At 32.7% G+C, this 16,552-nt stretch overlaps 1 protein-coding gene across 1 annotated transcript; it reads right to left on the reverse strand.

Annotated features, from left to right (window-relative positions):
• Positions 1-2,622: 2,622 nt before the first annotated feature.
• LOC120073872 (protein LIKE COV 2-like) lies at positions 2,623-8,903 on the reverse strand. The gene is made up of 7 exons (XM_039026777.2): positions 8,141-8,903; positions 6,790-6,842; positions 6,585-6,694; positions 5,263-5,430; positions 4,988-5,085; positions 3,340-3,466; positions 2,623-3,005 (listed from the first exon to the last, which is right to left on the reverse strand). Exons 1-7 carry the CDS (start codon positions 8,255-8,257, stop codon positions 2,905-2,907), a joined length of 774 nt encoding a protein of 257 aa, XP_038882705.1. The 5' UTR covers positions 8,258-8,903; the 3' UTR covers positions 2,623-2,904.
• Between the last annotated feature and the right edge of the window lie 7,649 nt (positions 8,904-16,552).

Consider the following 16,552-nt stretch of genomic DNA (forward strand, 5'->3'; position numbering starts at 1 on the left):
TACGAGAAATTTTCATCTGCACTTCATCTTCTTCTTCTTTGGCTTCATATTCTCTAGCACAACGAATCTACGCAAGTAGCTCAAATGCGACCAACTTCGATGAGCAAGAGACAAAAGAGATGAGTGATTTTCGTGAGTGGGGAAACGAAAAGAGAGCGAGACGAGTTAGAGCAATAGACTTAGTGATATGTGAATGGGAAAAAAGAGAGAGAGAGAGAGAGCGATATGAGCTAGAGCGAGAGACGTAGTGACTTGTGAGTGAAAAAAGAAGAGAGAGCAAGAGCGATATTACTTATCCGCGTGCGCGTGAGTATATTTTGGTAGTTTTACCCGAACTTGATGTCATCAAAGGGTCATTCAACATTTTTTTCAAAAATCGGGACATTTCACATTTTTATCTAATTTTTTGATTATCCATCCCGTGGACCCCTAAAATGAACATAAATTAGAAGTTTGGAACTTTAAAGCATCAAGACAAGAACAATTTGTGATTGAGGATATTGGTGGGAATAACACAACATTTAAGCCAAATATACACATTTTCCTCCTTTGTCAATCCTATAAATGAATCTGGTTGGAAACTATATTATTATTGGTAAGTTTCAATAGCACAACTCAATGATGTGTATTATAGTTGGGGTAAAGAGTTGTATTATAGTTAGATTATAATAATTTATATTTGGGATGTAGATTATTTTAGTTTAAGTTACAATGATATGTGTTTGAGGTATAAACCATTTTAGTTTGAGAATGAAATAATAAATATTGTAGTAAATAAATAAAAAAAATAATGAATATAAAATAGTAAAAATCATGGCAAATGATAAATACGGTAATAAATGAGAATTCTAAAATAGTATTGACGGTAATTAATTAGAATCTCATTACGTACATTCAATTAATTATAAGCACGTGTACAACACAACATTAAATAGGACTTTATAATAAATCAACATCAGTAATAAACTTTGAGTTTGTTGATCGAATCCTTGATCAATTTTAAGCATGTACAAAACTGATTTCATTGGAATAAGTAAGTTTTTAAAGATTCATTTTTAGGATTTCACCCGCGTGCCAAATGCCTCTTTTATCTTTTTATTCCATTACTTATTTATTTAACCACCTACTTAAGTATAGCGTAATTAATTGAATAATATGTATTCTGATTAGTATTTCAGGAGGCAATGACATTTTTCTAATCCAAGAACAAAACTTGATTTCAGAAAATATATTTTCATTCTCAAACTTAATTTAATAAAAAGTTAGGCGTTATTCGATGATCATTTCATTTTTTATTTTTTGTTTTTTAAAATTAAGTCTCACAATTCCTTATAATGATTTGCATATTTCTTAAATATAATGATTGAATTATTAATTAAATTAAAAACAAAAATATATTAAGAAAATTGAAAATGTAAGTAGTATCTATAGACTTGATTAAAAAAAGAGCTAAGGTGTTCAAATAACCCAACAATCCAAACAACCTAGACCACCTAATCCAAAATGTAAGGGTTGGATTGGGTTGGATTAGTTTTGTTTTTAGATTGGGTTGAATTTTTCTATTTTTATTGGTTTGGGGTGTTGGAACCCACCCAAATTTCATATATATATTCTTCTTTGTTTATTTTTCTTTTAAAATTATTATGATATTTGTCTTTGTTTAAAATTTACAATAAATATCATAAATATTTAGTATTTAGCATCTTAATTTTTTGAAATTTTAGTTATTAGTCATGTGTTATATATAAATTACATATTTTTCATTAAAAATAAAAAAATAAGTTATAATCCGACAAATCCAACCCGAATTTTAAGAGTTGGGTTGGATTGAAAACTTTATTTTGGTCATTTAGATTGTCAATAAAACCAATCCGAATTTTCGAGTTGATCCAAAAAATACCTTCAACCCAATCCAATCCAACCCATGTACACCCCTAATTAACAAACATAACAAACATAAGGAAAACTTGTCTGACTATTTATTAGGTCATTTGAGAGAGTAAAATAGATTCTTCATAGAACATACAAATTGTGAACCATTTCCCATTGTAGTCAAAGAACATGAATGGGATAGACCCATTTTTCACCTTTTAAAAGGACGAGGCCCAATCAAAATATAGTTTTTAAGGTTCAATATCTTTTCCCCCAATTTCTCCTTTAACAGAATACAAGAGATTATCTGTTGATTTAAAAATTAACCCAAGTAACCGGTATCAAATTTAGATACAAATACACTAAAAATCTATATTGCCTGTGTTGCAACTGATTTCGAGAATTCTTCTAATTTAGATACAAATACACTAAACGAAATCAGTGGATAAGAATTGCAGAACTCACTATATTGCCTGTGTTGCAACTGATTTTGAGAATTTTTGTTAGAAGAATCTTTCTTCCCATTTGAAAGATGGAGTATTTTAAGGTTCTGATTTTTCCAGTTGATTATTGATGAAGGGAGAGTTGAAACCGACGCTTGTTTTTAATGTTATCTTTCAAAAAGGAAAGACAAGAAAAACAAAATATACCAATATACTTCTGTATCTTTTACTTTCTATTTCCATAGGAAATCAAATCGCGACCTATTTCGTGTGAGAAAGAGCAATCGATGCCATAACTAGAGAGATATTTGTGTCTTTCTATCAAAAGATTTCTATCACTACTATGATAATACTACAAACACATCAAATAAAGGTAGTAATAACTAACAAGAACCACCATTTATAACTCGCACTCGAATACAAAAATTCAAGAGGGCAAAATGGCTCACCTCGCAAACAAGCCTATCTTTGTCAAGTACAGCCCATGACTCTGTCATATAAGGTCACTATTACTACTACGACTTCCACACTATTTATAGGACAATAAACTGCTCGTACAAACCAGGGATACCTGCTCCTCTGCTTGTCACTACTTTATTCTGTTCAAAGTTATTCTATCAGCCTGTCTATCAACTCTCTCCAAAGGAGTAATAATTTGTGGCATCGTCATACCGCCAGAAACAATAATCTCTGCACAATTCCCAGTAATATCAAATTAATAAGATGAGTGGAGTGAAGTTTTGATTCAGTTTTAAGGCGAAGTGATAGAAGTAAAATCCAAGTTATCTTTTGCACTAGATTAGTGTTCGGTTAAAAAATATAGCACAACTTATCTGAAGGTTAAATAAACAAGAAGTTCAATGCATCAACCTAAACTACTTTGAGGAACAGAAATTTACAGCATTATCTTATGCACAGAAAGAGAGCTGAAAGTATCGTTATGGAATCAGACGAATATGATCGAATCTTTTCAAGTGCAGTGTTGTATTTATAACGATGAAAACAATAAAGAGAGAAGACATACCTATTCCTTCTCGTATAGATAGGTTTGGTCTTATGATTTCCTTAGAATTAACAAGAAATATATCCCCAATGTATAGGTGATTTGTTGGCACAAAAACGCTACATAGCTCTTCATCTTCGCTCTCTCTCTGCAATGAAAATCAATATTACAAGGTCCCGAAGAACAGGCAATCATTCGTAAAGCAAATTTCCAAAAGTTATAGAAGAAAGCATTCATTCAACGTTCAGTACAAATAAAGTATAACCCCCAAAGATAAAACTTTCCATCACAATTCCTTTGCTAGCATATTCCCAAGTGATTCGAGCTTTCTTCTTGAAACCCACTAAGCTCTGGTCAATTGCTAAGAAATGGGCCGAAAAATGTAGTATGCCAGGTTAAACTCGTCAAAGAGAGTTCCGGAGAGGGATTTAGGCTGGGTAGTCCATTTTGGATAACAGCAGCAGTGTTTAAGCCCTCCTGGTACTGAATTCCAGTAGAAGAATCCAGATTCCTTTTGTGTTTCACCAGCCCAAACATGCCTCTAGGTCACTCTCCATGACCTCATTTTATTAGTGAGGAAAGAGGATTGAAAACAAGCCACAATAATAATTACCAGAACTGTCCAAATACTTGTTAAGCAATTTGGCCGATTGTTCAAGCTGTTGAGACTCAACATGACCAGAAGATTGGTCAAATCATTCATCATGACCAAGCTGCATAAAGATGAGATTCTGATAAACCCTGAATTATTTATCAAGAATTTATGGCAGTATCAGATTTGAGAGCTCCCCTCTCTCCAAGAACTTTCCAGTATGAATACTAACACAAAACACAAAACATGCCCAACCCCTCTCTCTGAATCCTGGAATATGCCCTTATAAGGCTATACCTGTACACAAAACACTCGGCCAACATTCTAACCAACCAAAGCATATGGGTGGCACAAAATTACTGCCAGGATACACCCAAAAACAAACACGACTGTAGACCTCAGTGACCCAGGGTCTACTAGATTCAAATGCCTACCCCGATCCCACGCTTCAGCAACATTTCATCCTTTTGGTACTAATTTGGTCTTGTTCAAATAAGTATTCGCGGTCTGTCTCCCACCCAACTATAAATCCCATACCTAGTAAAATAGTATTCCTCCCATTACAACCTTTATAGATAGAAGGATGGTACAAAATTTTCTGCCCAAATTCACATATCTCCCAGGAAAATTTATTCTCATTCGCTCATGATTTCACCTGTGAACCAACCTAAATCATCCTGTCCAAGTTTACTCAAATGACAGAGTTCTGAAAAGAATCATTTTCAAACGAAAATCTCAGAATCTACCGAGAGTAACCATGGCAATTAGCTTCTTCTCTGATTTTGCAAACTCCTAATCCTCCTGCAACTTTGTGATTGATCACTTTCTTCCAATTTTTCAAGCACGTAACTTTTTCGATGAGCCAGTGTTCATTAAATAATAATGATGATAATTAAACACACCCACACACACACACACACACCTATCCTCCCTACCAATTAAAATGAGTCAAGTCCAACATTCCACAGAAAGAATTTGTGCATTCTATTCATGGTTAGGTTTTACAGACGAAATAAAGTGTATCAAACCTTATGTACTTAGCAAATATAGAGTCTATAGTGCATAAAGGATTATTACCTGAAGGGTAACAGTTGAAGTAATAAAGCCAAATGCATATTCACCAACACGTGGATGGCAAATAATTGCAACTTCTTTGAAAGCCCTAGTATTTTGATCTGCATGGGAAGGAGGCCCTAATAAATCAACTCATATTTGATTTTTTATTTTTTTAATAATGATACTATCAACTCATATTTGGATATGAGACAATCATACATAAGAAATTGCTCATGAGACCACAAATTGCCATTCAACATCAGATTCAAACCAGACTATGAGTGCTACAAAATTACCAGGAGAAATAGCTGCACTGATTTGTTTCGAGGCAGAATATAGATGCCTGACAAAGGGCATTCGCTGGATGAACCATTCTCCAAGCCAGAAGAGTGTAGCACCCAGCCATGATGAGACAAATATACCAACAAAGAATACAAAGAGTAAAGATGTTATGAACCCAAGTCCTGCATCAGAAACTTTCTTTATCAGATGTTTCCAGAAAATGAAAAACCTATATGAGAGGCAATAATGACGTGAATAGCAGACTCCATGTAGAAATTTACGTTTAACTTAAACGTCTATAAATTTTCCCTAAGTTGATTCTAGGTGCCATTTTTCAGCTAGGAATACACATTACCCATGTAATATTTTATATGAAAGCATTGGGTGGTACATATAGTATATTTTATACCATCACACGATCAAATCAGATCCTTCTTGTTAATAAATCATTTTAGACCCAACAAAAGTAGAATATTCAAGTTAAGGAAGAAATGGAACATGAGTAAAATCCAGAAGATTTTCCTATCATTGTTAACAATTGAGTACATGTTAAATGTGGGTCCATAATCTAAAGTTGAAATATGGAACCGTCCTTGCTACTAGTCTACTACCCTCCATTAAAATAAAAAGGAGTTGCATTATATTTCAGCCAAACAAAATTTTACTATAAAAACACTTTTGAGAAAGTGTAACCAAACACATGTGCGTTTTTATTTTAAACAAATTTTATAAAAAGTTTTTAAATGAAAAGGACATTTTGAAAAACACTTTTTTCCTAGTCATCCAAACAGGCCCTTTACCCGGAATCAGTCAAGCTAGGACTAACTTTTAAAGCTAGCAAATACCAGAAATACCCATGACCCCAGTTGACATGGTGAGGAGCACCATACCCTCATAGTTTTCTTTTTAAATTACAAATTCCTTTTTTGACATCCAATTCTGTGGGATTTTACCAAAGTTGGGCAGTAGCAGCAGCAGAAGAAGAAATAACTTATAAGTCCATTTTTGTTTGGATGAAAATAACCTATAACTCCATAGACAGTAAAGGTTCATCAAATTAGAAGAAATATTCTAAAACTCTATTGAGCGACAGGGAATGAATGCTCAAGCATTCTTATGCTTCAAGCACAACTGTCAAGGAACTTTCAACATATGCAAGCGAGGGGCATCTTCTAAACCATAATCTGAAAATAGTTGTTCGATTCTCTTCAGAATGCAACAACATTCTCTTACGATTTGCACCAAGGCCAACGTGAAGTTTTCAATTATTTATGTCCATGTCATTTTATACATAAAAAGAATTTTAATTCTAACATACTTAGAAGTTAAACCTTACCAAATATGTCAACTCCAAGCCTCTCATATAGTGGGCTGAAGAAACCATCAACAAATTGAATGAACCACCATGTAACAAAAAAGGTAACAGCAACAGGGAAAAGAACCACACTGCAAGATGAACAATTGAACAAAATGTCTGAAATTATAAAAGAACAAGAGCCACAACACACAAAGAAATGGAAGACAGTGCCCAGCCAAATTACCATCCAGTCATAAACTTCTTTGACACCCAGCTTTGGAGAACATAATAACAAGCCTGCAGGAAAGAGAGAATTAAAGTCGGACTTAAATGGAAGAGGAGAAGAAAACCTGGCTATTCACACAACGATGAAAAGAATGACTATGCTTACAAAGAGGAGAAGAGGAAGAAGAAAGGACAAAAAGAGAAGACAAAATTAGAAGACAGAATATGTTAAACATTCAATATATGACCAGAAAAAAGAAGGAACGGAATGAAATTTACCATGAAATACATCATATTTCCTACATATTAACCAAACAACTATATCTCTAGACCATATACTATGGCTTCAGGCCTTCAAATGAGATATCCATTGAGAGTCGAGTCATCATAAGATCCTTAATGTGCTTTTTCCAAGTTTCTCATTTTTGAGCGTTGTATGAAACTGGTTGCAGATGCAGAATAGCTGGTATTATACTAGATGAACAAACTTGGAGAAAATTTATCGTAACTACTTGCACAAATGATGCCATTGGAAGCGAAACCAGTCGATATTTGTCTTTCATTCTAAAGGAAATTAATCCTCCAGATTGTAGAATGATCAGTCATCGACACTTTTTGGCCTTTGACAAAGTTCTAGGCAATATACTAGCCCATTTCTTCTCCGGTTTACACTTCACATACATCATCAAGTTTGTAAACTCGGCAAAGTAACATATCAGTTTTTATATTTTGACCCAGCAAAAATGCTGTCAGAATCCAATACCAGTCAAAATTCACCCACACCACGAATGCCATGGCCAGCCATCGTTCTACTAATTATTGTCTGGTGCTGTCTCTTCTTATGCTAGATTATACAATTAGTCTACTTTATAACACGACCCAAATATTTTAAATAATAAGTTTACCTTTTAGCTCAACTTTCAAGATCGAAAAACATATAGCCCAATTATCATTATAATGAAAAACAACTCTTCAACCTAGTTGAGTCCAAATTTCTTTTGGGTGCCAACATCGTGAATACTTCTGCATTTTCTTCGCCGACTTACTGTCATGCATATTGACTGGATCACCACCGGAAAGATCATTTCCGATTACCAGAAAAAGTCGATTCAGATCTTCCCAGATAATAGTCTTGAGTCAAAACTTCAATCCGAACTGGATCACCACAGGATCGAGTCACAATATTTTAACATCCATTTGACCATAATAGGGCAAAAAATAGAAGAAAATCGTCAACGGAAAAAGGGAAGCCTCCAAGTACAGGGATCCAATAAATCCGGCCAAATGGATCGGAGCAAATTTCGGAGCAAATAATGCGACACTCAAACAAAAGAAAAGAAAAATAAACGGTAGAGATTCAAGAGCCAGACCTTACGAGTGGACGAGTTGGGAGAACTGGGAGGAGATTTAACAGGATCCTCAGGATCCTGGCCGCCATTATCAACTTGACTAAGAGGAACCGAGGTCGATTCCTTTTCTTCAGCCATAACTTTCTTAAAATCAATTAGAATCTACTCGTATCTCCAACGAATCAGACCCCAAACATCACAAACAACCAAACACCACCTTGTTAAGAAAACAAAATCAAGCAAAATTCCAATCTGACTTCACAGTAGCCACGGCAAGAGTCGTCGCCGCTTGATAAAGAAGGAAGGAAACTGGCGAGCAGTTGCACTAAGAAAAGGACATTAGCACCAAAATGGGGTTTGTTGAAACCGCAAGCAAATGGCAGGCAAGTAAGCACGTGATTAGGAATGGTTTTTGGACAAGATGAAGTGGGAGGTGAGTACAGAGAAACCTTATCCTCGTAATAATCGCTTGCTGTTGTGTTAATGGCGTCTCGATTACTCCAAAATTCTCTGCCTGCCTTTACTATGCGCTTACACATATGGATATGGTCAGAGAATCCACGATGAAGATCAGCGCCGGATAATTCTACCTTCTTCAATTCATAGATAACCCTTCTAATTTTAATTTAGTCTAAATTTGTCGTTTAATTGTTCTTTTCGGGTACGGTTTATGTATTTTGCCATTTCAATGTATCCGTTTATCGGATATTCAAGTAAAAGAAGAAAATAGAAGGGCATAGGAGAAAAATGAAAATTACGTAGAGTAATTAATTAATTATCGTTAACCTAATGTTTTGCTTCCATTACAGTTTTGTTGATACTATAGTTAAACTGACATAAACTATGTGTTTTTTCTTGTTTCAAATATCTTGATTAAATTTTAAGATTGTATTTTAGATAAGAACATATAAATAAATATTATCGTAGATCTTAATTATTTAGAAACTATTGTAATTGTTAAAGAACACAATAGACAATTAGAAGTGTAGAATTAGTTGAATTTGTATTTTGTGCATTTCTTTTATGTTGCGCATATAAATGACTTTTATGGATTTATTTAGAAATTTTTATTTGTTTTAATGTGGTCTACTTTTCTTGCGGTTGATAATGGATTTTGTTACCTTTTGTGACATAAACATTTATTCTATATGAAGTTTTCATTTTAGTTTGAAAGCTTGATTATTATTGCCATTTGATTTGAGCGTTTATCGATGAACAATTTTGACGATAACAATTATCATTAACACTATCGCCACCTCCCTTCAACAATAATAATCATTGGTTACATGCTCGACGATCAACTTCAACAATAACCTACTACTATTGGAGACAAACCACAACTTCATTATTGCAACAATCATCGCCGACAAAAACCTCTCACGATCCATTTCGATTAGGGTTGGCAAAATTTTTCGCGGGAATCCCTATTTGACCGGGGATGGGGTCAAACCGGGATCCCGATTTGACTATAAATATATATTTATAATATATAAAATAATTTAATGTGTGTGTATGTTTATAATGTATAATATTGGATTTGAGCCTAATATTAAATATCCAAATTCTAACTCTAAGCCCAAGAAGCCAAACCCGAATTTAAAAAATTAATCATAATTTGATGTCACATTTGATGCAAAACTCTAATGACTACCTCCAACATCAACTTTTGACGATCACCGTCAATGAACATTGACACCAACTCTTACGGACAACTACATAGTGAAGACTACATTCAATCATCAATTTTGATGAACAACTTTGATGCTAAACTATGGTGATTATCTATAGTAGCCAACTTTGACAACCACCGTCAATAACTAACTTTATCGATCGACTCCAATAACTAGAGAACAATCAACTCGATTGCCGGTATACTTAAAATAAAAATAAAAGTCCCCGAAGTGTGACCGAGACCAAATCCAACTAAACCATATATTATTTTCTTCCATACTGTCTTGGATGTTTAAAAAGGCGACATGTTTTTTTCCCAAATCATCGAGCCTCGTCCCTTGTAAGAGACTGTCGAAATTTTCAACATTTTTCTTTAGTTATAAATATGTGTATCGCACACACAAATTGAATAGAAAGATTGTTGCTTCGATCATTTCGCAGCTTACGTGCCATTTTTCATACGCTTGCTTTAAAATAACAAGTACAGGGGTTTTGTTTGTCTTAAGTGGATTGAACCCCAGCTAGATTAAGGAGCACATTGGATAGGTTTTAATTGCTTTTTCTTTTATTACTTCTTGTACTTTTCTTTCCATAATAATTTTAATTCATGTTTTTAAGCTAATTTTTTACTTTTATTCACATTAAAACAATTATTGTACATTTTCGCAATTCTACATTAATGCGAGTTTTTTATTCTTTGTATTTTTTTTCTTAATTTCCTGTTATAAACTAAACATTTTATGGTGATTCAAATATATGGAAAAAATACTTAGGTACTATCTTTGTGCATCTCACTAAGTTGTACCTAATCATAATTTATTATGTGAAAAATCATTTTTATTTCTTTTTTGAAATATTCTAAATCATTTTTGGTGTGAGTGATGAGAGAGGAAGCATATAGAGATGAGTCATCCGTTATTAATATGTAGGTACCCTAATGATGGAACAAAAACTTCACATGTCCATATTACTTTCGCTCGACATTAGTATTCACATGTTGTTATTGGTTTTACTGCTTATTGTTTACTCATTTTGCTTAACTAAGTTAGCACACTATGTCGGGTCTAAAATTGAAAGAGTTGGATAATATACAGTTGTCATAAAAGTTTAGACATGAGATTTTGTTTTACCCACATAAATAGGATAATTCGTATGGAATCACTATAGTTGTTTTAATTTCTTAGTCCCCAAAAGGTAATTCTCAAATAAACTTAACAAGAGATAAATTTGATTCATGTTGCTAAGCGTCGATTAGCAAATAGATTGTGGCCACAATTCTACAATTTGGTTGCATACGACTTAACCCTTACTAATTTGAATTAATGCAGATACATTTAAGTCACATACTAAATTGTATATGGGTCTAGTCGAGCAAAGTAATTATGAACACAAATTAGGTACAATTTTTTCATTAAGGTTGAAACAATGTATACTTGCACCTGATGTTTTAAAAGGCATCATCGGGCACACGCCTAGGCGCAACTTGCAAGGCACATATGTGGGGCATCGCCTTGAACAGACAAGGCATATTGAAGAAGTCGCGCACTAGGCGCGAGCTTTTCTTGGACATATATTGTCTAATTAATTTAATTAGGAAAGTTTTTTTTTATCACATTGATTAGAATCCATCACATCATTAACCGGTACCAATCAATCATCCAAGGTAGGGCCTCCCTATCTCATCTTTTCTAAGCCAATTTGATTAGGTTCGGTGTTAAAAACAGCTTTCCAGAGATTTGGGGATTCGTTTAGTTGTTGACTAAGACGGATATTATTATTCGCCTCACCCCACCAAACGGACGACAACGACACGCGCATGGAAATACCATCAAATCCTCATTTGCCTACCTCCTCACTCCTTCTAAACCTTGGATATCCCTTGGCACCCAAACCGGTAAATGAGGAGACACCTTCATGTAATCCCAAACAATGTGAGATTCTCTACTCTTTTTTTTTCTCTCATTTAAAAAATAAGAAATTTTACCAACATATAATCTCAAACAGTCTTATTTTCCCAATTTACATATGTGATATGTTTGTTCTCTTTTCTCCCAGTAATAATTGTTTGTTTTGTTACTTGCAATTTTCACAACATAGATGGTTGAGGATAGTTTAAGAAGAGATTTAGCATGGAAATATGCTCGATTGCAAAATGCCCAAGATATAAATACATGTGTGTGGGTTTTGTTCGAAAATAACAAAAGGAAGGGTTTATAGGATGAAACAACACATTGTTGATGGTTATATAATGTCACGACATGTAGAAAATGTCCGGATCACATGAAGGAATAAATTAAATAGTATATGTCCAAAAGAGAGATTAAAGAATAAAGAAATTTGATCATGGAAATTGATGCATTATGGTATTAAGGACGATGATGAAGATGAAGTGAGTGTAAGCAATTTGAATAAAAGAAGCGGCACTAAGTGGTCCAAGCTCATGGAGGCCAAGACAAAGGATCTAATGGATGCACATTTTACAAGTAATATAATATATATAGATATATTATAACTCAAAGTTAATTTTGAATAAGATTAAAAATTATACTTTATAATGTGTGAGAGATAAATATTTAAATAAAATTCAAATATTAATTATATGAATAAGATTCATATAATAAAATAGGTTAAAACTAATATTAATAAGATTCATATTAAAACTATAAGTTATATGAGATGTTATTATTCGAATATGATTCAAATTGAATTAAATATATGATGTTTAATGAATTAATTAATTGTTAATCAATTGATATTTGTTTAATTATATATTGAATTTGATTTAATATATAATTTATTTAAATTCAAATTATTGACTCCCTTCAGAAGTTATTGTGAGTTAGTGGAAGGGAGTTTTAATTCCCTCCCCAACCAACTCGCTCTCAAGTAAAAATAGGAAGGAGGAGATTAATTTTTGAGAAGCTTCAATACAACGCATAGATCACTCAAAAGAGAGAGAGAAAAAAAATTTATATGCACTATTCATCTTCTTCCTCAAGAAACATCTCTAGCACAAAATCATTTCTCCCTACCAAATTAAAGAGCCCACATATCCTTGATTAATTGTCTCGAGAAAAGCTAGGAAACCAATTGGTGGTGTCCCCTGTTCGTGACTTGTTTGTTCGTGAGAGGTATTTTTCAGTTCGAGGGAGATTTGTGTTTGTGCCGTTTGTTGGAGTTTTATGTCCAAAAGCTCATAGCTTTTATAAATAAACTATTTATCAAACAATTACTAATTTGTTATTTTATGTTAATTATCATTTGCCTAACATTATCAAACAAACCAAAAAATCTAAGGTTATTGTATGAAATCTTGAACATGCATGTAAACATACGAGAGGATCATGTTCAATAAATAACCTAAAGGCCTATAGTACATGGTTAAGGTTGGGTGTCTTATCCCATTGATCCTATGGATACGACCCACTTTGTAATAGTACAAACGTTTGATCCAAACCGTTAATGTGGAGATATGTGAATGGAGGTATCCTATACAAAGAGTTTGTATAACATCAGATCGAGAAATATTTAATCTCTCTTTGTAAATCTGTTAATTGATGAGATCAATGTTTCATAAGATGATCATGTGCGACTTGATCTTAATCTTGGGTGATTTATGAACTTCTGTCTGTGAAGCCATTTCTTTGATTTGCAAGGTGAAAATAGCCTGAGTTGTCGACTCAATAAGCCTACATTTTGTGGACTTGACTAAATAGGGAGCTGGGAACAAAACTTCAAAAAATGAAATTCATTCTTTCCCATATAGGATAAGTAGACGAGTAGTTCCCTTAAGTGCTTATTTTGGGTCTTGAGCAAAGGGATCTCACCCTCTCATTGGCTCAAAAGGGACTTAGTGGTTGGACCATAAATAAGTTGTTCATTAGAGAAATCAATGTGACTTAAGGAAAAAATGTAATTACAGGAGTGAAATGGACTTTTTGACCCAACTGTAATTATGAACAATTTATGAAGGATCAACTTGCTTATATTGATTATATCCATGGACACAACTTGTCATGTATAAGAGTTCAACTATGAGTCTATAGTGGTTTGCCCTATAGTTAATGAATGAAGGTTGATTTAATTAAAGAGTTTAATTAATTAATCTTGAATCATTGGTGTTGGATTGTATGTCCTAAAACTCATAGTTTGTAAACTTTAGATATATTCTATTTACAATAAAGTTGTTATTGAACATATAAATTGCATTTACAGATTCATAAATCCAATAAAGTAACGAACTTATGGCTATAACATAAATACTTAAACTTTATGTGGAGACATAAAAGATAATCAAGTTTGAGTGTATAGCCAATATGGTCTATAGGTATATGGATAGGGTTGAGTACCTTATCCCGGGGACACTATGGATGTGACCCGCTTTGTATATTGATATAAACGATGTGATCTCTAAGTCGTTCATGTGGAGATATGTGAGTGGAGGCATCCTATGTAAAAGATATTTGCATGAGACCGGACTACGAAATAGTCATTTTTCTTATAACGACCGTTTACTATCAAAACTGACTATTTCAATTTGATGATCTAAGATAACCTAATCTTAATCTTAAGCTAACTATGAACTCTTGTTTATTCAAGACTATCCTTTAATCTGTATGGGTGAGAGTGGCTCAACATCGCTGCTCAATAAGCCTCCCATTTTAGAGGTAAGACCGAATAGATAGCTGGAGACATAGTTCCATAAGACAAAATTTACTCGTACTTGTTCTAGGGTTAACATATATGTTGCACCCTTAAGTACTGACTTTTGGTCTTAAATAAAGGGACTCCACCCTCTATATGGCTGAGAGGGACTCGGTTTATTGGTAAGACTATAAACCAATTGTTCATTAGTGGATCAATGTAAACTTAAGGAGCAAGATGTATTATAGGAGTAAAATGGTAATTTTGATCCAACTGTAAATAGAAACAACTTGTGAAGGATCGACTTACTGATTATGGTTAAATCAAGTAGACAGGAATATATTTACAGCGAGGAGAGTACAACTATTGAGCTATCGTGGTGTGTCTTGATAATTAACAAATATTGATTAATTCGGTTTAAAGAGTTTAACCAATTAATCTTAGATCGTTGGAGCTCATGATCTGTAGGTTTATTAGGTCCCTCTACTAGCTCGCAAAAGGATTAAACTTTAGAATAGCATGTTGAATGGATTTGAAATGTTCAAATTTAGATTAGGATTTGGATTATTATATTTCATATAATTAATGTTTAATTATCGAATTAAATATTACGGTTTTAGAGAGTTGAGAATATTTAAATATGATTTAAATATTTTAATTAGGTGTCTTATTAATTTAATATTCGATATTAAATTAATCTCAAATTAACTAATTAAATGGTTTAATTAATTATTTATCCAAATTAATTTGATTGAATTTTGAATTTATGAAATTCAAAATATAAAATTGATTTTTTTCTCATTTAATAGATTTTGGAAATTGTTCCAATTAGTATTAAAAATAAAAGGATTAAATAGAAAGTGGGATAATCCCATACTTTTCACTTAAATCACACCTAATCCACTTATCTAAGTGGGAGATTAAGTAGCAAATTCTTGTTGAATTTGATTTGCAAGCTTAAGACCTATAAAACGATTGAATGTAATTTATTTTCGGGTTCATGCAATCCAAAATTCATAAGGAAAAAAAAAACTGTCGTTGAACACTCTCTAAAAACCTTATAAATTCATCCCAAATCTCGCTCAATTTAGGTTCCACCACCCAATCTAAGGTCTGAGTATAGTAGAGAAGGCTCTTGTGGTAGTCTACTTCAAGGCTCGAAGAAGAAATTCGTGGAGATTTGGAGTAATTTGAGGATTCATCAAAGGTTGTGTTCTTGAAAACCTATTTATGTATTTTATGAACTTGCATGTTTTCTTACTAGAACATAATGTAATTAGACTGCTTGAGATCCAAATAGTTTTCGTATGTCGAATGTCAACTCTATCAATTGGAGTTTATAATTTGTAGGTCAATAAGGTCCCTTGCTAGCTCGTTATGGATCAACAAGGATTAAAAGAAAATTTGAAATGTTTAAATTCACAAGGAAAAATATTAATTTCATTAGATACAACTAATTACATGATTTATCATAAAATTTATTTGAATATGATTCAAATTATAATTTTATAACATGAAGAATCAATGTATTTGAATATGATTCAAATAATTAATTATTTATTTGGATGAGATACATATAAATAAATAAATTATTTAATTTGAATAATGTTTGAATTAAATAGATGTTGGGAGAATTGATATATTTGAATATGATTGAAATTAAGAGATAATGCATAGAATAAATATTTAAATTCATTTAATAGAGATATTAAATTAATAATTGTCTTTTAATATGGGTTATTAATAGATAATTAAATCTCGTAGAGAATAAATATTTTAATGATTTAAATATTTTAAACAATTTAATATGGGATATTATTTGGGTAGATATTTATTAATATTGGATGTTATTAAATATTTAATTAAAAATCTATGTAGAAGGGTTATCCCAATAGGATTAGAAGTAACCCACATAGTTCTATAAATAAGGCCCTTGGGAGCTTTCATAGAATATACTATTTGCAAGAATAATCCCTAACATTACTCTGAAACTCTCCATATAGAAATTCTCTCAATTTTCTTATAAAACTCCCAATAAAATTCTTCTTCCCTCTTCCCTCTATTCTTTCAAGAAGTGGTTCCCATGATCTGGATCTTTGCTAGAGTTATATTAAGGAA

This window comes from Benincasa hispida, chromosome 3 (genome assembly GCF_027475165.1).
Source record: "Benincasa hispida cultivar pf3 chromosome 3, pf3_genome.v1.1, whole genome shotgun sequence".
Classification (NCBI taxonomy): Eukaryota; Viridiplantae; Streptophyta; class Magnoliopsida; order Cucurbitales; family Cucurbitaceae; genus Benincasa; species Benincasa hispida.

Coding starts and splice junctions, on each gene's coding strand:
- LOC120073872 (XM_039026777.2), bottom strand. CDS start 8,257: ATGGCTGAAGAAAAGGAATCGACCTCGGTTCCTCTTAGTCAAGTTGAT. Junction 5,086..5,262: donor CAGTGCAGCTATTTCTCCTG/GTAATTTTGTAG, acceptor CTTCCCATGCAG/ATCAAAATACTAGGGCTTTC. Junction 3,006..3,339: donor ATCTATACGAGAAGGAATAG/GTATGTCTTCTC, acceptor GGAATTGTGCAG/AGATTATTGTTTCTGGCGGT.